This window comes from Callorhinchus milii, unplaced genomic scaffold, assembly GCF_018977255.1.
Source record: "Callorhinchus milii isolate IMCB2004 unplaced genomic scaffold, IMCB_Cmil_1.0 Scaffold2, whole genome shotgun sequence".
NCBI lineage: Eukaryota > Metazoa > Chordata > Chondrichthyes > Chimaeriformes > Callorhinchidae > Callorhinchus > Callorhinchus milii.
In genome coordinates, this window is record NW_024704743.1 from 90,788,683 (window position 1) to 90,814,209 (window position 25,527).

General features: G+C 41.9%; 1 protein-coding gene across 1 annotated transcript in view; it reads right to left on the minus strand.

Annotated features, from left to right (window-relative positions):
* The window catches only part of LOC103184956 (exostosin-1-like), a 118,260-nt gene that overhangs the window by 14,057 nt on the left and 78,676 nt on the right, over positions 1-25,527 (minus strand). The window contains 7 exon segments of the mRNA XM_007903222.2: positions 3,373-3,468; positions 4,280-4,398; positions 5,085-5,217; positions 10,047-10,081; positions 10,084-10,165; positions 15,751-15,858; positions 17,000-17,093. Of these exon segments, the coding sequence (XP_007901413.2) occupies positions 3,373-3,468; positions 4,280-4,398; positions 5,085-5,217; positions 10,047-10,081; positions 10,084-10,165; positions 15,751-15,858; positions 17,000-17,093 (667 nt within the window).

The window sequence follows — 25,527 nt, forward strand, 5'->3', positions numbered from 1 at the left end:
CACTGGCAGAAAAACATAAAAAACTGCAGATATTAAAAATTGCACAATCTCAAATGTCTTTGTTTTTTTCTAAAATAGGTTATTCTAGTGTATAAACAGCTTTGGTAGCTTTCCATCAATATAGGACAAGACTTGGCAATGGAAGGTTCTGCTTTCAAAATTCTTCAATTCGTTAAAGGCTGATAAAATGAGTAACAGGCCTTGAAAAATATAAGGCATGTTCAGTGTCTCCTTTGGGCTGAAATGGCTCCCATATTGTGTGCAGTAGCCCAAGAGCATTATTGATGGTTGACCAACCAGTCAGGCTGAACAATGCGACTCTGGGACTCTACCCTGTGTGAAGGGGTGCTATATAAATGAAAGTTGTTGTTGACTTTGAGATGTCCTCAACCCTGCGAGCAAAACCCAAACAGGCAACGTTGTACAATAATTAAATACAATAGAGGGAGAAAAAAAATAGCAAAGTCTGCAGAATTAAATCATCTTAACGCAACATAGCAAAAAAAAAGCAGCCGATTTGAAACAAAGAAGGTAGGAAACCATTGGAGTCTTGTGCCCTTTCTGCATTCCAGAAATGATTCAAGAGTGATTCAGAGCAGGAAACTGGCTTTACATAACTTGGTCTCACTCACTCTTATCAGAGACTGAATGTGGGGCAAAAACAGGCCATTTGGATGAACTAGTTCATGTCAGCCTTTATACTGACAAGGCTCTCGCAAACTCTCTCCTATTCTCCTCAATGTCCTAATGTTACTAAAATAATTTGAGTAGGGTTGGTTTAAGGCTCATTCAATGATCCACCCAGGAAATTTTAAATGTGACATTGGGGTAAAAAAAAATGCCACGTTCAATAATTACTGAGTGTGTATTGATTGTGTTATGAAACAATGCATTCTTCCATTAATTCCTAAAAACAAATTGTGGTAGTAGGTTGGTCTGACAGTGGGGAAAAACAATTGATGCTGCCAAAATTCACTGAACATGAACCATCAATTTAATGTGAAAACTGCATGATTCAACTCCAACTGTGCAACATAAACATCCACAAGGAAACAGGAGCTACAGGATGCTTACTGGAGCTGTGCAAGGTCACACCATGAATTAATAATAAGTAAAGGTTGTTTTAAGAGATTACTTGGATAATAAATATTTTCATGTAATGTTTAAAAAAAACTACACTCTAAATTTGAAAGCAAACAAGTCAATCCCTACTGGATTTGAGCTTGTGCATTGATCTTACTGATTGGAATAAGTAAACCACAAAGACAACCAAACCAGGCACTGTAGAGTAGTTATTAGCACACTCGCCTACCAAGCGAGTGGACCTGGTTTCGATTCCCAGGGGGAGGGTGGGGACGGGGAACACACGGGGGGGAAGGGGAGGAGGCAGAGGAGGGCAAATCTTAGTCAAGTTCCTTACTCCACACGCTTCTGTTTACCTAGCAGAAAGTAGGAACCCCCTTGTTAGTCGATCGCCAGATCACTTTCCGGGTGTAATAATCCCTCAAAAAAAATTGGTCACTCAGTCCACGACTGTTTGTGGGACACTGCTGTGATCAATTGGCTGACACGTTTCGCACACAAAATACAGTCAATCAACTTTACAATATATTCTGTGAAGCTCTTTGAGACGTCTCAACATTGTGATATCAAATGCAAGGATTATTATTATATTAGAAGTAATCCATTTTAGAGGTGAGATTATTTTGGGAGGGTGGATAGAAGGAAGAGAAGAGAGAAGGCTAAACGTTTTTCTTTAAGTACCCAGATTTTGAAAGTGGGAAAAATGGGAGATGTAAAGGAATGAAGAGGGAGGAAAGTGAGGTTAAATTAAGTTGATTGTGTTCCAGTTTACAGTTATGCACAATTTACAGTTATGCACTCTCCAAATAGATTACTTCACTTTTTCTTGAAATTGAGCTAAAAAGCATTCCTGCAGCGTTACAACAGTCTGCTTTTTTCCCAGCCGACTCAGTCAGAGTTTAGCAGGAGATCACAAAGCAAAATGCTAAAAGGGTGTTTTTTTCACATGACTGGAAGCTATCAAATATTCACAATTTAACAAAGTCACAAAAGACTAAAACAACTGATAGACTCCTCAGATAGGGATACACTTTTAACCAGGGCTATTCTGCTCAACAATTTTCCTAAGGCCTAAATCAGACACTAGTAACATAATCTGCCCTCGCAGCAGTAACCCAGTTCTGTAACTTGACAGCAACTTCTTATTCAGTTTCCCTACCCCTTTCTGTAATAAGAACAACTAAGCAAGAAAAGTGGCGCTCAGAATCCGACAGTTTACGCAAACTGCTAAAAACTTTGACATTAAAATTCCTTCCCTAAAATAGATAGGGGGAGGGGTATACCAAGGTGAACTATTTGCACGTCCAGATTAAAGATTCCTTCTTCCTGCTGCAAGAGGAGGGCAGACCAGGAGCAGAAAGGCATGTGTCAGTGGGGAGAAAATAAGAAATATGTGGACACTATATGTAAAAAAAGAAGGAACACAGTGCTCAAACTAGTTATGAACTGAGTTAGGACCCTGGTTAAACATTGAACAAATCCAGATAGTGGACCTCAATCAGCTCAGAATTGTTGACGCTTGAGATAGGTTTCTGAACTGTTCTTTCATCCATTTCCACCACTTCAAATTCTACTAGACTGCCAAAAATTTTTAAAAAAGTAGATACAATATTTGGAACTAGAACTACTTTTCAGAATAGCTCTAGTTACAAATATTGCCTGCATTAAGCTCGCCCCACACAGTCATCAAAGTAGAACGCCAAAACATTGGTCTATCTATTGTACTCAGAAAAGCCTGGGAAAAAGATTTCTTTAAGAATTGAAAATCACAGTAAAGAATTTAGTTACAGCTAGCAAATTGCTCAGGAAACCATCTATATAACTCAAGTATCACTGCAATTTGAATTACTGGGCCCCATGCCACTCTACAGTTTACTTTCTGTAATCCACTGATTCTCACTGTATATCCTCACCATATAAAAACTGACAGTCAGGGCCCTGAGGTTAACATACGAGTTAGACCAGACACAAAGCATTTAAAACATTTGGAAATCTATTACAGAAGATTCAAGTAGGCTTTATTCTCTTGGTTGCTTGGACAATATCCAGCACCACATGACAAGGAATATCATTCTTGTGTGTGATAGACCACAAAGTTGAAATCACCCCAATCCATTTGAATAGTTGCTTTTTGCAGAAGTTATCAAAAGTGCTGATGCTTTATTTGTGTTTTTTTATATAAATTATGGCAAGTAGGTCATAGTTTAATAGTTAGTCAGCAAATCCTTTGTGTAATCTGTCCCCATCAATGCATAGGGCACTGTTTGTCTTGGAAAAATATAAACTTACTTTGTTTTCTCCTTCAATAACCAGAACAGGCACAGCAGTGGACGGCCACCGGTGTTTGGCTGGAAGGGGTTTATCACAATCCCATAACACAATAACCTGGAGATAAGGAAGCACAAGAGTCTTCACTGTCTATAGGCAGAGAGACACACTATCCCAATAAAAGCCTCTCTGCTCCATAAACCAACATTCCCTTTTAAAAAAGATAATTGCTGCCCCCCCCCCCAACAATAAAGATTAAATATCCCACACAAGGGTTTAGCATGTTTACATATTTCTTCCATTGTATTTCTAAAGCCTGCACTGGAATTCAAATCTTGCTATTGGATTCTCCCAAACACAGAATGATAAACTAGCACCTGATGAGTGAGGACCCTGCTCGGGTCCTGACCCAACTGTTCAGCGCCTTGGGACGTCCTCCCGACGTGAAAGGTGCTCTATAAATGAAATCTTGTTGTTGTTGAGGTTACCTCAGTATAATGAAAAGTAACAAACTCTGGTGTTGGGAGCAAACTTAAAAGACAGAAACTAGAAAACTTTATCTGTAGACTTTCCTTTCTTTTTAAATAAGGAAGAACTAGTTTTGTGAGATCTTTTCCCCAACTCCCTTGAAGTCGCAGTTTTTTGCTGGAGTACAGCTCCTTTGTTTTTCCATTGATACCCAACTGTATGTCTACTGATACCTGACTTGTATGTCTGCTCTCCATTTATGAGTGTGGACACTGAAGCAATGTTAACAGCTCAGTGCAGACAATGGATCTAACTGGGACTTTCTTGATTAATGTGGTTCAATTGTACACAAGGCAGTGGAGTTTACTAACAGCCATGAGAGCAACAAGATCTGCGGTTTATGGGGCAGCACTGCAAATCAAACCCAAATTTTAAGAGTAAAGAAAATGGTTTTGCCTACCTGTGCACAGTACTGGGACTTGGCTACCGCTACCAGTAGTTTCAATATTGGCTGTGACTGCGAAACCAGCGGAGTCACTGCGTGGATAACAGCAGTAAACCGGGACAAAGGTTTTATACCTGAAACCAAGGCAGGAAAAATTTAAAATTAACTTGATAGAGCAACCCAAGTATAGAATTTCTGCAGCTGACTTAAGCAGACTAAAACACACATTCATAAATGAAATGCCTTGATGAAGCAATTAGTGTTTAATAATAAAGTTTATTAAATGCTATAGATATAACACACTCACATCTAAAATCAAGCACAAATGCTGTAATTGTCTCAAATTTAAAAACTATTTGTCGAAGTCTCATTTAAAAATGATAAAATTACAATTTTTCCCAAAATCATTTTACGTAGCAACACATTTGCTAAAACCCTAGAAAGATTCAATGAGTTATGACGTATTTCAAAAAAAACTCATCTTTTAAGTAATGCTGCATTCACAAAATTCTTCACCACTTACATCAGTAGCAGGGTCGGTCACTGAACTGTGGAATTTGACATCAATGCACATGCCTGCCCTTAACTGAAGCCATACATGGAAATATTGTAACTTTTAGATTCTAGATAATTTTGACTAACATGCTTTATGCATGGTGCCACATTGATTGCAAATAAACCAACTACATCTTGTAGGACATGAAAGGATTTCAGTACGCTGGGTTCATCATCAAATAGTGTGTACACAAAATTCTCTAGACTTCTGTTGAAGACTCGAGGCAAATGCAACACCACATTCAACAGATTCGCAATTACTTACCTAGATTAGCATAATAAAAAGGAAAGTCGCCCAAATGTGTTGAATACTGCGGCTGACTGAACAATCCTCCTGGAGGTTTATTCCAGAATAAGCTATTGCGTGATATATGCTTAAAAACTCGATCTTGAATTATCTGTGTTTTAAAAAAAATACATGCTCTGTTAACAATATGCCGCAGTATAATAAATCAAGTGACATTGAGCAAGCAAAACATAAATAGTGTAAGTTGTGAGTGTTTTTTTTAATATTTCTGCTGTGGCCTCCCATTTAATTCTCTTCCTTTATAACGTTGTTCAAAAAGTTGGTTCCAACAGCAGCATGAATGGTGCTGCAAACTGCAGAAATATTTAAATTTTCCCCAGACATTTTCCTCAATAATTTGAGCATCTTATAACTTGTTCAGAGAAGTGATTTAAGAGAATGCCAAAAGCAAAATAAACAAGATTCATTTCTGAATTATTAGTTAAAAGTAAGAGCCTCTTTGGAACAAAACATAACTTGTGGGTTTGAGTCCCATGGCTGAGGCTGAACTAAGGGCACTCGGTAGTGAATTGTTGAAGTTGCCATCTTTTAGATCAGATGATATGCTGAGGCCCCACCTCCCCAACAACAACTTGTTGGGGAGGTGGGGCCCCTCACGCAGGGTAAGAACCCAGAGCACTCGAAAGTGGCAGAGCACAACGCCGAGCCAGGGCTAGGTGACCGAAGGTATGGTTGAAGAGGAAGGAAGATCTTTAGTTGCGACCTGAAAATAGACCTGAGTTCAATTCCAGGCTGGGCGAAACCTTGGGCAAGTTTCCTTACTCCACACGCCTAATAATAATCCCTCCAAAAACCAAAAACAATAAGAATTGGTCATTTACAATCTACGACTGTTTGTAGGACATTGCTGTGCGCAATTGGCTGCCGCGTTCGCCCACAAATATACAGTCAATTCACTTTACAGTGTCTTCTGTGAAGCGCTTTGGGACGTCCTCCCGAACGTGAAAAGCGCTATATCAATTGCAAGGATTATTATTATTATTATAGGGAAGGAAGGGGCAAGATGGAGGGATAGAGGAAGAACGTTCCAGTTTCGGGGAGTAGTGGCTGAAAGCGCGGGCACCAATGGAACGGAGGGCACAAGAGACATGCAGGAGAATGAAGCCAGTCGAGCAGAGGCAATAGGCTGGGGTGTAAGCAGGTCAGAGAGGCAGGGAGGTGCCAGGACATGAAGAGATTTGAAAAGGAGTGTGAGGATCTGAAATTGATCCATTCGGTGATATGGAGCCAGTGAAGCCTGGCTAGAACTGTTGTGATGGGGGAACAGAGTTTAGAATGGATGAGTAAGTGGGCGGCAGAGTTTGGGATCAGCTGGATCTTGTGCATGATGGAGCTGGGGAGACCGACAAAGAGAGCATTTGAAAAGTCGAGTCGGAAAGTGACGAATGCGTAGATGAGTGTTTCGGCTACGACTAGGGTAAGGTACGGTCAGAAGCGGGCAATGTGGCAGAGGTGGAGGAAGGCTGTCTTGGTCAGGGACAGGATGTGGGGAAGGAAGGACAGCTATGGGTCGAACATGACGTCTCGGTTGCACACCGGTTTGGTGAGTTTGAGGGATAGGCTGGGGAGGTTAAGTGGGTGAGAGCCACTGGACAGAAGACACTGATGGGACCAAAGGAGTATGGCTTCCGTATTGTTGACATTTAGTTGCAGAAAGTTTGCGCTCATCGAGCCTCTAGTGTCTTCCAGACAAGCCGACAGAACATTGGCAGACCTGGAGTCGCAGCTGATGGAGGAGAAGTAGATTTGTGTGTCATCTGCACACATGTGGAAATTTACTTCGGATAACATCGCCAAGGGAGCATGTAAATGAGGAAGTGAAGGTGGCCAAGGATGGAGCTCTGGGGTACACCACTGGTAACCGGGCAGGGGCAGGAAGAGAAACCGATTGATAATTATATTAATCCTTCGTTTGATATAACGCTTAGGAACTTGCCTAAGGTTTCGCCCTGCCCGGGTCCTCTGACTTATGAGGTGAGTATTCTAATCAATAAGCTACAGGACTCCCCAAAGCAATTCAAGAGAAAAGGGATCTTTCTTGGCATTTAACTAATCATCCATGATACTGTGATAAGGCAAGTTCTTTCTTTCTCACAAGATAAAATATTTATATTCTGTAACATATCAAACTGGTAGCTCTCTACCAATTGCTTTAATAAAGTCTCAGAAACAGAAGATACATCATATTCCTCAAATACTTCCTAAACATCAGCACTTCCCCGACAATTCCCTTCCAATCTCTAAATGAGTTCTTATTCAAAGTATCTTTTCAAACACACTTCCAAATGTTGATTTAGCAACAATGTCCCGCAATGTTAAAGGGAAAAGTGAATCATCACTTCACAATATCATTAGGTGTCAGCCTGGCTCAGCTGATAGCACTCTCGCCTCGGAGATGGAAAGTTGTTGGTCATGTCTAGGGACAATAGAAAACTGCAGAAATATTTGATTTAAAGTTGCGGGGAAGTTTGGCAAATTTGGCGGAGAATTGTGTGGGGAGGGGGTGATTGGTGCTACTGAGGTTTGTTTTACTGCTAACCTACATTTTTCACTTTATTGCTAAAAACTAAAGATGAAGAAATAACGCATATAAGACTGTTGCAAAAACTGTATGGCCCACTCAGGGGGTGGGTGCGTGTGGACAGAAACATCAGCTCAGGCCCGAAGGGCTGAATGGTCAATTTCCACCATACATTACATCTCAAGGCCTGGAGATCCACACAATACCAGCATTGCTCACCAGTGATCAACCGTCTGACTCTTGGGGCCACCACCGCACACACACATGGGAGACACACACACACACACAAACACACTCAGACACAGAGACACACGCACACTAACAGAAAGACACATACACGCAGACACACACACTAATAGAAAGCGAGAGACATACAAATAAATGCACTCAGAGGCATAAAATCAGACACTGACTCACAGACAGAGAGAGACACACACTCACGGAGAAACATACACACTCATAGACACAGAGAAACACACACACTCATGGAACAACAACTTGCATTTATATAGCGCATTTCAGACAGGGTAGAGTCCCGGAGCGCTCGACAGCGGTGGAGTCTGATCTTGAGCGAGGGGGAGGGGGGATGACCATAAGCACGATCAAAAAGGTCTTTAGGCGGGATTTGAGAGTGGGGAGGGAGGGGGCAAGGCGGAGGGATCGAGGGAGAGAGTTCCAGAGTTTCAGTGTATAGTGGCTGAATGGCGGAGCGGAGGGGACAAGGAACGAGAGTAGGCAGCGGGTAGTGGAGTGGGAGGTACGCAAATCGGATAGGTAGGGATGTGCAAGGGCATGAAGGGATTTTAAGACGAGTGAGAAGATCGTGAAATTGATCTTTTCAGTAATTGCGAGCAAATGGGAGCCTGGCAAGGACTGATATAATGGGGGTACGGAGTTTTACAGAGACACATACTCACAGACCCAGAGACACACACTCACAGACAGACACGCACATTAACAGAAAGAGACACACATACACAGACACGCACATTAATACCGAGAGACACACACACACTCAGAGAGACACAAACACACACAGACACAAACTCAGACACAGACATACACTCACACAGACACACACTCACACACAGACACAAACAAACACACAAACACAGAGAGACACACACATACAGACACAGACAATCACAACAGCGGGCCCTCGGGGCGAGTGAAGCTATTCCCACTTGTGCCGCACCGATCATGTGTGTCCGGAGACGCCCCATTCACAGTAGTGACACCAAGTAAACAGCTTGTAGCAACGCACAAAGGCCCGGGGCCCAGCACACTACATTTTTACAGGCTTGTAGCAGAGGGGGTCTGTAGTGGAACAGGTTGCTTGTAGCGGAGGGATATTTTTGTAGTGGAAGAGGTTATTTGTAGCAGAGGGTGTGTTGGTTGCGTATTCTGCAGAAAAAATGCGGCCGCTGTTTTCCATTGTCCAGGTCATGTTCCATTTCAGGATTGATCTAATAGTCTGGACTGACTCTCCAGAGCAGTGCTGGATGAGGTGACCCACATTGGATTAAACGCTATACTCATCTGTCTGTTCAGCTGGACATTAAAGATCCCATGGAACCATTCGAAAAGAGAAGGAAGTTTCTCCCAGTGTCTTGGCTACCAATATCCAGATAGAACTAGTCATTCACTTCACAGCTGTTTGTAGGACACTGTTGAGTGCAAATTGGCTGCCTCTTTCACGTACAAATACAATCACTAGACTTTACAGTAAAGTCCTGTGAAGCACTTTAAGACATTTTGAAGACATGATAAAGAACATGCAAGGATTATTTTATGGAGACATTTTCACTGCATTTTACTAAAAGAAATTCCCCTGTGTCCCCTCCCCTCTTCCAATAGTAAATGTATAAAATGAGAGATTGACTGGAACTTGAAATGTATAAATGTTCTCTTCAATTAAAGTAACATGACACATCTATAATGAAGGCTAACATTGACTTATCTTAATGCAGCTGAAATCTTCCAGTTCTAACATGTTATGAAACTCTGATATGACAATGCTAAAAAGAGAAATTCCACCCGAAAACCAAAAGTGGATTATGTTCCATATTTGTACAGTTAAAGAGGAATTTGTGATAGTTAGGAATGCAGAGCATTCCATACACTGCTGAAATGGCCTTTGTTAAAGATTTAAAAGGTACCAGACGTGATATGGTGCGGAAAATTAGTCCACCAGTCACTTTCATACATTATCCTTTGGATCTAGTTTCCAAGTAGTTGTTTTGTCTTCTCCTAAATAGCTACCATAGTGCTACATTTAACTTTTAAATTGGTTCAAATTAAGACAACCTTATATTTTCAGTTTATCCTGGGGGTTCACAACAGCTTTCACAGTTTAGAGAGCAAATGGGTGTACACTAATCTCATCAATTCCTACTCACCTCTAATGTTGTCAATACTATCCTCTGGACTGAGAAAAATAAGCTTCCCACAAGAACTGTGTCTGTTGCCTAAGTGCTAGGATTTTGTCCTGATTAATCGACCTTATTGTTGAAGGGATCTGTAAAACAAGACAATGAACAATAAGCAGCGGCAGAAAATGTGCACCCAGTAATTGAGTTTACCAATTGATGAATAAATCTACATGACATTCAGCCAGCAGATCTGCCAGTTTATTGTCCCAGTGCAACAATGAATGAATTGCTGGTAATGGGGCATCAGTGAAATCAATACAGAACCACAAAGGTCCCAAGACCAGGAATATTGCCTTGACACAGCTTATATCAAGCACTTTGAGATGCTGCACCGCCTGAAGGACACTATATAGCCCGTCTCCGCCAATACCTCTCCCTAAAAGCCACTGAAACCCTGGTCCATGCCTTTGTCACCTCTCGGCTGGACTACTCTAACGCCCTCCTCGCCAGTCTCCCATCCACAATCATCCATAAAATCCAAATCATTCAAGACTCTGCCTCCTGCATCCTCACCCGCACAAAACTCTGCTCCCCGATCACCCAGTCCTTGCCAGACTGCACTGGCTGCCTATCCCAGAGAGGATCGACTTCAAGATCCTCATCCTTGTATTCAAGTCCCTGCACTCCTCTGCACACCCCCTACCTCTCTGACCTCCTCTCTCCTCAAACCAGTTCCCATTGCCTTCGTTCCTCCAGGTCTGGCCTCCTCCTCATCTCCCGAGTCCTCCGCTCCACCCTCGGCGGCCGTGCTTTCAGCCACTATGTCCCGAGGCTCTGGAACTGCCTTCCTCACTCCCTTCGCCTCGCTCCCTCCCTTCCTATTTTCAGGTCTCTGCTGAAGACCTTGCTTTTCGACCGTGCCTTTGGACACCTTCCTCCCCCTCCCCCGGCTCAGTCCTGGGATCCGTTACTGTAAAGCGCTCTGAAACACCGTCCGGCGTGGAGGGCGCTATATAAATCCAAGTTGTTGTTGAATATAAATGCAAGTTCTAATTCTTGTTATTTTAAAGGGAAATTGTTTTAAGGTGCATACTCAATCTCACCCTCTCCCAAATAAATGTCATTTTAATCCTTGTAATCTTTGTATTTGAAGGCTATAGAGTTAAGCATTTACATCCAATACATTGGAAAATTATCCAAGGTTCTTTATTCAGATTATATTTGCTGTTATCAGAAGTCGAACATTGCTTGATGTCACTGGTGTGTTGTTTTGATAAGAGCAGTGCCATACCCAGTAGTCTGTTGTCTTTGGGAGGTCAGGCAGCTAATCTGAAATGTTCCATGAAGGGAATGTGCTGAGCAATAGATGAGGTGTTTTGCCATCGTGAGGGGAGAACAATCACCCTGAGAGTTACACAGCAGTACTGGCAGAAGCGAGGAACAGCTATGTACCTACCACTTGAGGCAGTGCTGTTATGAGGCTTATATCTGTACTACAAAGAGGTGGGGAATAGAAAGAGAGACAAGAAGATAAATCACACTTAAGTCAATACACTTTTAATATTGTGCAATAGACTTCTTGCGACTTCTAATTCATCAGCTCAAATTGCTCCCAACACCAGTTTGGGACCTCAAGCCACCAGCACTTACTTCATTGAAAAGCTCTCCTGAGACACAAGTCAGGAAGGACAAAATCTATAATTGTACCACCGGATGTTATCCCGAGCTAAAGTGGATGCTTGGTAAAAATGTCACCTCCCAGCACTACATTTTGCTGAAATTGTAGTGCCAAAACTCTATGGAATAAGTATAATTCAAAAAATAAACTAATAATGGGGGCTTAAGATAACAGCAGTATATATCGATTTAGATACTGACCAGTCACGCAATTATCAGAAATTCACAATTATCTGGGATGGAAGTCGTCTGTTTAATGTTTAAAGGCTGCATTTATTAAAGAACATTTGATGAATCACAGGAAGCTTGTAATTGGCCTCCCGCAGCAACACAGGAAATGTGGCGTGTGTGAAGCCTGAACTGTAAATCCAAACTAATCAAAGCAGGAAACAAAGTAAACCAACAGCAACAACAATCGAAGGAAACCGGCTAAGGCACTATGATGTGCAGTGCAAAACTCCTCGGGAATGTGGCAATGCAATATGGAAACATTTGTGGGGCAACCTGTGCTGAATATATAAATGATAAATATCCTCACATTTGGCTGCAATTTAATAAGAAGCAATCAGAACTTCCCTGAAGTAGCCCGCCACCAGGCTCGTGCACCAGAATCTCCAATTACAATATTCTGTAATTGTCCCAAATGCAACCCTACCCATGTCCTTTATCTCACAGAAATTAGGTTAATACTGTATTCCTGTAAACCGGCACACACCATGTGCAAACAAAGTGCAACCTTTGGAATTGAGGAGATACAAGTCATGCAAACAAACCCTTGAAAAGATCTACTATCTTCATCATTAAAAAAAATTGTGACCTTAATACATTTGAAAGTGTTGCAGCATACTTCACGATAAAGCTGCCTGTTCAGCTGACCACAGACTGGTGCTTGTTACCAGTACCGAGGATTGCTATTAGGCATGTGGCAACATGTCAGCCAGCATTGATCTAAAACAGTCCCTCAACAATAGATAATGAAACAGCACTGTAACAATTGAAGCTTTCTTTGCAGACACTTTTGTAATCTACTTTCCCACAGTTTGAAACTTACCTCTACTTGTCCAACCTTGTTTTCACTGAAAGTTCATAACAAAACACGTGCATTATTCACCCTGCCCTGCACACAAAGTTCATCGGTGAGGTTATCTTAGCTGTTCACATAACCCATTCTTTATCTTTCTGCATTCTAAATTATTCAAGCTTTCGTTATTTTAATCTAAACAAAATATTTACTGGGCAACAGACAGTCTAAATGTTTTCTTCAAAAAAAACAAGCACATGATTTAGCAAAATAAACTAGACTACAAGAACTAGATTGATACAGTTCACAAAAGGGGTCTGTGGTCTCAAACTCAGAATGGGGAAGATGAACAGACAGTTCAAATTGAACTTCTTTATCATAATAAATAATAATCCTTGCATTTGATATAGCGCTTTTCACGTCGGGAGGACGTCCCAAAGCGCTTCACGGAATATACTGTAAAGTGAATTGACTGTATATTTGTGGGCGAACGCGGCAGCCAAATGCGCACAGCAATGTCCCACAAACAGTCGTAGACTGAAAATGACCAATTTATTATTGTTTTTGGTGTTGGAGGGATTATTATTATGATGAGCGTGTGCAGCAGGTTACCGGTGGAAACAGCTAAGTTGATAATTTCAAGGAGGAATTGGATAGGAAGAGACAATGGTGGAGATTGAGAGCATGAGACATCAAATCAAGCAAATGGTATTTAGAAAATGGGACCAGTCAGCCAGACAGTAAAAGAGGACAGTTGTTGGTTTCATCTAATAACATATTCAGAGTTGAAAGAATCTGTAATCTTTCCTGATGGTATGCAATCCTACCTACCTAAGGGATGATTCCCACTTTAATTCAAATCACACCTTTTAAGATAAGACAAAGGGATCAATTTGAAACCCTCAAATTTGATTAAAAACTATACAAAGATCAGGAACCTCCACATTCAGCACCAGTGGGCATTGAAGAAAATTAAAATCGATATCTGACCATACCGCATTCTGCACCATTCCGATAACAAGATGGTCTAATGATGTAGCGCATGGATTCACTTTCACAATTTAAACTTCACGGTTGGCCTACCTCTCATAGGCACCAGGTAAAGCTGCTTCCCCAGATAGTCAGGGAGGATGAAACTCCGGAAGCAGGTTACCCTGGGGATATCCCAAATTTGTAGCAAACCTTTCCTACTCAATTAGTTGGTCAGGGATTATTACTTTGTGGAGGAGTTTGACAGTAAACTGGAAACCTGACCTCATTCCCCTTGTGACTGATAGTGGAGCAAATGGCTGCTGTGTTTGTCACCAAAATAAGTAATTACTTGTGAAGCACTTTGAGGCATTCTGACGCAATATATTTTCATTATGCCAGCCAGTCATTTAAATGTATAGTTTAGAGTTAATTCATATTGACCAAGTGTTAAGTTTACAGATGAGAAGTGTATTTTTGTGTATCATTGTTGCCTCTCAATCTTCACAGCTCTGTCTTTGAATGGTTCAGATTGTACCTCTCACATCGCCTCCACTTCCTATCCACTAACAGTTTCTTTTCAAGCCCCTGTACCGTCTTGTGCGGCGTTCCTCAGGGCTCTGTCCTTGGTCCCCTCCTCTTCAATATCTATACGCTCCCTTTTGATGACATCATCCGCAGACATGGGGTCAACTTCCACATGTACGCGGATGACATCCAACTCTACCTCTCTGCCTCCACCCTTGACTCCAGGACCACAGAATATCTGTCAGACATCAAGTCCTGGATGAGAGCTAACTTTCTTCAGTTGAACGTCAACAAAACCGAAGCTCTCCTGATTGGCTCCCGTCACCGCTTCCACATCTCAGGCGCTGACAGCATCACCATCCATGGATACACACTCCACCTCACTGAGCCAGTCTGGAACCTTGGGGTCTTGTTTGACCCTCAACTGTTGTTTCTACCCCACATCTGCGCCATGACCCGCTCTGCCTTTCTCCACCTCTGCAACATTGATCGGCTCCGCCACTGTCTCACACCGCAGGTCGCCGAAATCCTCATACACGCATTCATAACATTGAGGCTTGACTATGCAAACTCACTGCTTGTCGGCCTCCCCAACTCCTCCCTCCATAGGCTGCAGATCATCGAGAACTCTGCAGCCTGTATCCTCTCCCGCACCAGGCTCCATGACCCTATCACCCCCATCCTCTCCCAACTCCACTGGCTCCCCATCACTCAGAGGGTACGGTCAAGATCCTGATCCTCACCTTCAAAGCCCTCCATGGAGCTTACTCCCACTACCTCTGCGACCTCCTAACCCCCGATCATCTGGCCGCTCCCCCCACTCCTGCTTCACACCCCCCGCCTTGCCTGCCCCACCATTACAGTATATTCTGTGAAGCGGTTTGAGACGTCGAGATGTCTCGATGATGTGATGAGGCGCTATATCAAATGTAAGGATTATTACTATTTAGGATCTGCTACTGGCTATCTTGTATTTAAACTCCCTTGTTTTGGACTCACCAACAAATAGAAACAGCATATTCATGTCTACTATATTAAACCCTTTAATAATTTTAAACACAATCTGGTGCTTTCTCAATTGCCTCATCTCCAGAAAAGAAACCTCTAAACTATCCAGTCTTTCTATTATATTGTTATACTACAGTAATTTCTCCTCATCAGTAACTGTGTATTTTGTAGGTGGAAGCAGAGACTAACTTGTGCACAACAATGTTCCACAGTCATGAAGTAAGTGACCAATTTTATTTGGAGGATTGTTGGCCAAGACACAATGGAAAATTTCCTTCTCTTTTCAATAAATGCTATGAGATCTTTAATATCCACCTGAACAAGCAGATGGGACCTCGGTTTAAAGTCTCATCCGAAGTGAAGCATCTCTAGTAATGCAGCACACCCCCATCACTGCATTGGAGTGTCAGCCTAGCCTATGAGTTCAAAGATTCAATGTGGGGCTTGAATCAACAACCTTCTGACTCAGGTAGTACTTCAATTCAGGTTAAGAATTATTTGAATGCTCACTATCAATAGCCATCCTACCTGCAGTAATAATCTTTCATCTCCAACAACAATAGCTTGGTTCCAGTCAACGACTTCTGAAAATGGCAGCTCCCAACCGTTACTCAGCATCACTGGAATGCATGCAGTCTGCAGGAAATGAATAGAAAACTATTAATAGATACAGCAAAACACAGAAACTGTGTCAGTGACAAGCATGCATATTGTTAAAGAATAATTTTTCAAGGGACATTAACTATTTTTGAACCTTGGCAAAATTTGTGTCACACAAAACTAACATGCAAGTATTCCTTGTGTAGCAGGCACTCAATTCCACTTGATTTATTGCTCTTGATTTTAGAATGTCAAACATTACAGAATAGAGATAAATATGTGCACGTGAATCTTAAATGTATGATGCAAAGAGATGCCAGATCCACAGTGAAATTGTTAAAGAACTTCTATGGGACAATATAATAATAATCCTTGCATTTGATATAGCACCTTACCACATCGTTGAGCGGTCTCAAAGCGCTTTACAGGACATACTATAAAGTGTAGTGACTGTGTGTTTTGTGGGCGAAATCTACAAACAAGCAGGTTCCTACTTACTGCTAGTTGTGGATTGAGCGACCAAGTTATTATTATTGAGGGATTATTACCCCAGGAAAGCGATCCTACTTACTGCTAGGTTTCAGAGGCATGTGTGTGGAGTAAGGAAACTTGCCTATGGCTTTGCCCTGACCCAGGAATCAAAACTAGGTCCTCTCGTTTGTGAGCCTAGCATTTTAACCACTACACTACAGGACTCCACAAGTTCATGTGTTTAATACTGGTTGCTGTGAGTTCAACCACAGTGAGCTAAACAGTGGTTAGCAAGATGAGCAGACTGTGCGACGCTCTCTCACACGCTCGCGGTCACTCACATGCTCGCGCTTTCTCACACGCGCTCTCACACACGTGCACTCTCACACGCGCTCTCTCACACACTCTCTCTCACATTTTGCTACTATGGGTTATCAGGAAAAAATGAGGTCAGATACTGGGATTGCTTTAAGAAACAGCTTGATGCTCAATTGGGAAAGTGGTGGTAGGGTGAGTGTTGTGGAAGAGTTCTCATTTTAAAAACTTGCTTTGTATTCCTGTAAGCAAGCATCCTCACAGGGCACAAATAGTACAAATAAAACGTAAAAATGCTCAAATGCAAACTCCTGCACAATAAGCGACTTAGCCAAATGTTCAACGTGGATTAAGAGCTCAGTAAAACCTATTACTATGGAATATATTTTACCTGCAAAGCCTCCAGAAACCTGAAAGATCCCAGTCTGCGGCCCCTCGGAACCAAACAGAAGGTGGCATTGTGCAACATCTCACGGTAATCATATCTGGGAAAGAGCAAATAAAAACAGTTACCATTAGTTTTTGAAGCAGCTTCAAAAGATTGCGAGAAATTCTAATATTTTATTTCCAAGCTCGGCCTGCCTCTGTTGAAGTGTGCCTGAAATGGTAAAGTATACCATGCCACACCAATATTCCTCGTCTTATTGAGACTCCCCAAAAGAGAAGCCTAAATAGCATTCCAAATACTACAAAAGTTTTAAATTTACACCTTGTGGTAAAATCAAAGTTAGCCCTCTCTCTGTGAGAAGCTAACCTGCCCATGCCTGTAGATGTCTGAACTTGTACTGTATTCAAGCAATGCCATATTAACCCACAACCATCATTGCATCTGATGAGACACAATTCAGAACATATCCAAGCTGTAGATATACCGTAACCAACTTCAGAGTAACCTGGACAGCACTGGCACCAGGTTGTTGGGGGATAGGTTCATCAGTTCCAAAAAAGCTATACAACTGCAGTCCTGCATGTGAAGAAGCAAATTATCAAGTGCTATGTGGATCCTGATGTGTAGCACATAGCCAAGGCATTCAGGAAGTCTAGACCTCCAGTTCAGGTTGGCTTGGCACCAACTCAACAAGAGGGCATTTCATACACACACGCACTACATTGCTGATTCAACTGCTAGCTCTTCACAGGTATGCCTGATGAGATTTAACCCATTTCCCAGGCATTTACACTGCTCTGTGAGATGGTTCAGTTCTCCAATGCAGTTTGGGGCCCTCTTCTACCTTGTATCTGTACCAATTGTGGCCAATCTATGGCCCGTGGGTGAGTCAAGAAGTGGCCCATCAAATATTTCCACTACTTTAGGTAAGTCTCTGTTAAATCAATATTTTTTTCCAGTAGCTACTGAATTGTGATATTTATGGTGTGGCCATAAACCAAGAAATATTCAATCAACAAACATTTATTTGCTTGGCCTACCAAAAAGGTTGGCCACCACTGCTCTATACACTCTGCTCTGAATGAAACTAAAACAACGCATTCAGTTATATGAAGTTACAGGTTTTTCTAGTGGAATTTCAACTGTAAGCAGTGCAGAGTGGATCAATAGGCATGATCCCCAGTGTAAGCTAAGGCTCTTCAGCCTTAAAAATTATTGTCAAAAAAGTTTCGAAGGGGCCTTATAAAAGTAGATAATTTAATGGGATTCAGAAAATAAACCTGATACAATATTTTCAAATATAACAAGGAAGCAGCAAAACAGGGCATAAGTTCAGCGTTGTGAAGGAGAATTTTAGGACAGACACCAGAAGAATTTTTTCACAGAGGATAACTGACTGCTGGAATGTGTTACCAGAAAGTGGTACACAGTGCTCTCGTCTTTTCTGTTGGTACTTAAGGGTTGTGTTTTTCCCAGTACCAATCAAATCCTAGCCCACAGGCAGCGGAGAATAAATTTTTGAAGCTAAAGCCATTTCACGATCGCACAGGATGAGCACAAGGGAGCAAGCCAATTTTCCATTTAGAAACCCATAATTAGGGTGAATGTGCTGTTTAAGATCCATTTGTTTAAACAACCACGTAGAGGTAATTTACACAAGAAAAGGTCACTGTGAGGAGATTGAGGGTGTCCCTGTGGAGATTAAATGAAGAAAGGCTGTGCTATATTAATTAAACCACAAAAAAAGGGAAATGCTTTTTAATATGGACTGAAAATTAATTGGGAGTACGAACTGGACAGCTCATGTCACAGTCTGGAGCACAAAGTCCATGGTCCGTGACTGGTTACACCAAGATTTATATCAAAATCAAAACACTTTTTTCCCAGATTAAATTATACGGTCAAGATTAATTTGCAAAACAATTCAGGTTACTCAAACCTGCATCCAAGAAGGAAGCTAGTTAATTAGCTGTGTGGGTTTGCATCCAATGTCCCACAGAATAAGATGAACAGAAAGCATCAGCTTCTTTCTGAGAATATTAAAACCATCCTATAATGTTACGGAGAGGGAAACCCCGCTGGCTGTTTCTCACCGCAATCGAAACCAGCTGCAGATACAAACCTTCACACTGCACAAGGGGACTTTCCAGTTTTCTTCTATTTCTTAATATCTTAGACAGCAGATTGAACTTTAGGTCTTCACGTCTTGGCTGTTACCAACTCAACATCTAATACTCTCTGGAATTAGGTAACGGGGTTCGTCCCTTTATGAAGAGTGTGTTCTTAATGCCATTCCAGACACGTGTGGGTGACGTACATTGGTGGAACTCTCAGTCTGGTTTGGATATTCCTAAACACAGTAATTGATGTGTTTCCGCCTATCATATACCAGGGGACCGAAAATAGAGACTTGTGACCTGCAAGGAGTTTGTAGCGTATCTAGCCTTCTAATTGCCATCTGTGAATTGAATTAAAAATCACTGAAGTTCATCAAGCATCGCATCTCTGTACATACCAACTTCCTGGTGTCAGACTGGCTTAGTTGTTAGCAAGCTCCACTTTTGATTTCATAATCCAGGCTGACACCTCAATTCAGTATGGGGGAGTGCTGCATTTTCAGAGGTGTCATCCTTCAGATGAGATAATAAACCAAGGTCCAAATGTCACTACACTTTACAGTAAAATCCTGTGAAGCGCTTTGAGATGTTTCAACGATGTGATAAAGCGCGATTTCAAATGCAAGGATTATTTATGTTTCGATTTTGGAGTCCACCCATTTAAGATCAGCTCCATTTGGCACAATGCTTATCAACAGGGATAAACTTCCTTTCAAATAAATTGAAGTAAAATTGTTATTATGAGGAGTGAGGCTTAGAGTTGATCCTGACAGTTGGTTGTAAGCCATCTAAATCGACATCCAACAGCCTTTTATAATTAGGGTTGCTATTTTAAACGATTAAATCATGCGCATTCAGAATAAAGATTTTTATCCTGTTCTAAATCATCAACATGAGAAGATGGATAAACAGGTGGTGAATTTTATCAAATAGATGAACCTGAAACATGTATAAATTATGATTTTAAAGGAACCTGTTGCTAAATGCAGTTCAAGACCTTTCACACAAACAGAATTATAAAATGTAATTGTATTAGTTTCCAGTGTTTCCCTCATTTAGGTAAATGGAATCCTTAATTGGATAGTTTTTTCATTGTGAAACCTGGACTTGAAGATCTATTGCTTCCCATTTACATGCTTCATCATGGTTTTAGTCTCCTGATCAATAGCAACCAGTAGCAGTCAAAATTCCCGCTGTTGATCCAGTCACCCCTTGACAAAGTCCTTACAGCATTAAGTAACAATGCAATTGTTTTGAGGGGCGGGGGTTGGGGATAGGAGAGAGAGACACGAGTAGTGTTGTATTCTATGCCGAAATTTGTGAAGTCAGGTCACCCAACCACTTTTGGAATCATAAGCTTACAGTTTACCAGGTGTTGCCTTTGAGATATATGCTTATGTGGGTGAGGGGGGATGGGGGAGGCGGAGGAGAAAAGGAAGTCATCTCCAGGCCAGCACATCTGGTTAATTCCTAATTCAATGCATTACAATTTCTAAATGTGAACCTCATGTTGGATCCTATTTTCTCACATGTCTCAACTTCCTCTGCTCCTTTGGAAAGAGTAAACTGAACACACCAAGTTAAAAGACGCTGCAGCTGAATTACTGCGAGAGATTGACAGTCTCCCTTTTTTCAAAACAAAGGGATCCTTTCCTAACCACAGGAGAGCCCTGGTATAGCACCGCCCCATGCTAATAACTCGGCTCTCCTCTGGACCCACGTTAACCAGCTTTCAGTGCTCGAAATGGCCAATATCCGGGCAATCAAATCTCCATTGATGGATCTCTCAAAGCTCTTCACAGGATTCACTGTTAAGTATGATGACTGTGTTTGTAGGTGATCGCAGCAGTTAATTTGCACACAGCAATGTACCACAAACAGTCATGAATTCAATGACCAAGTTTTTCTGGGGGAATGTTGGCCAGGATACTGGGAAAAACTCCCTTTCTTCGAATGTTGCCATTGGATACTTAGGTCCAGCTGAATAGAGAAGCAGACCTCAGTATACTGTCTTATCTGAAGGATAAAAACACTCTTACATTTTTATCAGTTTCTCACAGTGCTGGCAATCTAATGAAAGAACATATTCGGAACTAAAAACAATTACGCAGCCAAGCTGAAGGGTTACAAGACCACACACCAGTGGAAGTACCTCCACTATGTAATTTTGGTGCACTCTATTGCTTTAAACCTTTCACTCTCCACAGTCGAGGCTGAGCACTGCTCCTTCTGCCTAAAGGTCAGAAGAAAGCTTCAAAATCGGCAATCAGTAAATTCAGTGCCCTCAGGAAATGCTGAGGTGTAAACCTTTCAGCTGCTTTACACCTTCTGCATAGTCTACCAACTGCAATGCAGAGACACTCCCTCACTGAATGTCCAGGAATGGCCAATCAAGAAGTCAAAAAATATTGATAACCTGTCAGATTTTTTTATAGCTTTATACTATGATTGATGATTACCTTTAGAAACAGTCAAGATCATGACCTTTAAACATGACAAACTGTTTCCCAAAGCAGTCTGCGTCGCTGCAATGCTACTGCAATGCAATGCACAAAAAGGGTTACAAGAACGCCAGTCTAGCTTGTAACTCTGGACGGCTTTACTCCATCCTCCCAATAACGTCTGCCCTCTAAACCCACTAGTGAAGCTGCTGGCCAGCAGCTCTCCACCCACTGTCAGTAGGAAAATATGTGGTACGTGATAATTAACAATGGGTAGATCGGAAATAAAGGGGAGCCCTAAACTTTTATAATTCATCAATGAATAGAGATGAACATTCAGAAGTTGCACATGTTAGGAAGAAAGATTGATAAGATTATAAATAAAATTGCTTCCTTGATCCCTTCAAAATTGAGGCTGAGGATAGAAAAGCCATTATGCCTCTCCTTGTACTGTACTGTTTTCAGAGCAGTATTGGCACAGCCTTGGTATCCAGTTACTCGGCTGTAGATAATACAAAGAACACAGGAATGGCAAGATCAAATAAACACCTCCATTACAGGTAGTAGTACGTAGTATGGGAGAGAAGAGAGAGAAAACGAACTGTTCTGAACCAGTGTTTAAAACTACACTTTGCGCCAACTAAAATGTCATGGGAATTACAGACAGTTCAGTTGTGAAAAGGCTTTGCCCCGTCCACATACCTCAAGCATTCTGAAGCTGATCACATGGCGTTTTAAAGACAGTGCATCTTAGGATACAGAGCCTGTATTCTCCACCACTAGGTTCTGGCTCTCCAGTTGTTGGAAACCTCGGAAACCTTAACCCTAAACCTCATAAGAACCGGTCCCTGCAGTCTGTGACACAGAGTCCTGTGGCTCAGTGGTTAGAGCACTCGCTTTGCAAGTGAGAGACCTGAGTTCAATTCCAGGCAGAGGGCGAAACCTTGGGCAAGTTTCCTTACTCCACACAGAGCCTAATAATAATCCCTCCAAAACCAAAAACAATAATAAATTGGTCATTTTCAATCTACGACTGTTTGTGGGACATTGCTGTGCGCAATTGGCTGCCGCGTTCGCCCACAAATATACAGTCAATTCACTTTACAGTGTATTCTGTGAAGCGCTTTGGGATGTCCTCCCGACGTGAAAAGCGCTATATTAAATGCAAGGATTATTATTATAGTTGTTATATGTCTTCTGAAAGTTGCATTTTTTTTAAGTTGTTAATGGGAACAAACTTATTTCTAGAATTTTTCTGATTCTAAACATACAATCAGTAATTATTGGGTAATTGGAGCACACATCTGCTGGAAACTCCTGTAGTTCCGAGCAGAACATTACGTCTGCTTCTTTGTATTTCATAACTTCATTAATGAATTGCGACGGAGTACAGGCACTGGGAAATTTGGATACATGGATATAAATAAACTATTCTCTTTATACCAATATTAAGGGGGGGATGAAATAAATCAGCCACAACTTTTAAAATTTGAAAGTCCTTTCGTTGTGGACCAATTGCAGTGAAATACTAAAATATTTCCCCTTCTCTCCCCAAGTCACAGCTCCCTGAATTACTGTGTTAGGAAAAAAAGCTGAGGCTGGCTAATATTCAAGTGCAGCTCCCAGGCTGATCACCAACCAAGGGAAAAAGAACCTGAAAATGTTAGGCAATTCAAAAAGAGAAGGGAGTTTTGTCCTGGCCAATAGTCATCCAGATAAATATTCATCCACCTCACGTCAGTTTATGGGACACTGCTTTGCACAAAACTGGCTACCACGTTTGCTTACAAATACAGATACTACTTACAAGAAATTGGTACACTGATGCTTTGACTGCTTTGAGATGTATAAGACCCTATATCAAATGCAAGGATTATTATTATCGAGTCCTATACCTATGTGTAACACATAGAACAAAAAGCTGGAAAACATTGTAAATTTAAAACAAAGGTTGCGTCTACAATTGGAGTGATTTAAACACTTGAGTCTCTGATATTGTGACTGCAGGCCCAATATTAAAAAAGCAATGCATCCGCCGAATATTGGCACATGGGCCCAATTGGCAACTCTTGCCTACAAAATGCCTGGAGGACTGACAAGCATTCCTGGCTTAGGCCAGTTACATTCCATAGTGTTTATGGAAGGCTAATGAGCTGTGAGAGACAATTTGTTTCTAATATGCCAAGTGATTCTATACCAAATTGATTTTAATTTTGTTACTGTTTCTCAGTACTCTCCCATAGCCATTCCTAAAGTGAGACACATCACTAACATGTGAATAGATACAATAATCTTCAAGTTGCGCCTGAAGACCTTCCTATTCGACTGTACCTATGGTCACCTCCCCCTCCCTCTGACTTGGTGCAGTGCTCTGCGACTGTCAAGCGCTCTGGGACGCTACCCTGTGAGAGGAACGCTATATAAATGCAAGTTGTTGTTGGTAAAACAGAGGGGAAAGGTATATTCCTGTCACACATTAAATAAGATAATAATAAATAATTCTTGTATTTGATACAAAGATTATAAAACATCTCAAAGATGATTCACTCGATATTCTGTAAAGTGTAGTAACTGTCTATTTGAAGGTTAAACACGGCAGCCGATTTGTGCAAGGCTCTACATCGGCCATGAAGAAGAATCATAGTATCTTCACAACACTTTCTTAAACCTACAGTCCCACAGTAATCTGAATTAGTTGGAAGCACAGTACAGCATCAGCTACAGGCCTTGGCTACACTCAGTGGACAAACTGGCCAGCTGTAATCTCGCTGCCCTCCCAACACCAAAACTTTGAAGTTACTTGAATGCAGCAATTTGGCACATCCTGAATGATTATTCTCAGATACATTAGGAGGATCCCTCAAGAAGGCACCATCTCCACCCTTCACCAACATGAGCTCAGAAAATTTATGCCACACATATTATGTTTCCTGCAGTATTGAAGTACTGACAATTCAGTGTGACCTGTTAGTGTACTTTACACAGGAACTTTGCAGCTCGCTTCACAATAAACAATGCATGGAAAACTGAAGTTATGGGGTTTTCTGCTGGGCTGTCTGAATGCCCGGCATTGCTTTGTGTTGGCAATATGCTGATCAACAGAAGCAGTACGTGCTGCAAGTGCAGTCATTAACCAATGATGGGATGCATTTCTCTCCCATGTTACACCACTTGCTGCTCTTAAATCATTTCACTGAGCATGACAAGATTCAAGATTTGCAGACTCACCAAGGAACAATTTCATCCTCAAATTCTAAAGGCAACAACAACTTGGATTTATATAGTACCCTTCACGCCGGACGGCGTCTCAGAGCGCTTCACAGTAACGGATCCCGGGGCCGAGCCAGGGGGAGGGGAGGAATGTGATCAAAGGCGCGGTCGAAGAGAAAGGTCCTCAGCAGGGACTTGAAAATAGGAAGAGAGGGGGCGAGGCGAAGGGAGTGAGGAAGGGAATTCCAGAGCCTCGGGGCACAGTGGCTGAAGGCACGGCCACCGAGGGTGGAGCGGAGGACTCAGGGGATGAGGAGGAGGCCAGACCCGGAGGAACAAAGGCAACGGGTACTATTTTGAGGAGAGAGGAGGTCAGAGAGGTAGGAGGGTCCAAAGGAGTGGAGGGATTGAAGACAAGGGTCAGGATCTTGAAGTCGATCCTCTCTGGGATAGGCAGCCAGTGCAGTCTGCAAGGACTGGGGTGAACGGGGAGCGGAGTTTGGTGTGGGTGAGAATGCAGGCGGCAGAGTTTTGAATTATCTGGATTTTGTGGATGGGAGACCAGTGAGGAGGGCGTTATAGTCCAGCCGAGAGGTGACAAAGGCATGGACTAGGGTTTCAGCGGCTATCGGAGAGAGGTATTGGCAGAGACGGGCGACATTCAACAAGGCATTCAACAACAACAAATTATATTTGTAAAGCACCTTTCACTTTGGGAGGTCGTCCCAAGGCGCTGAGTCAGGGAGGGAGCCTCAAAAATTCT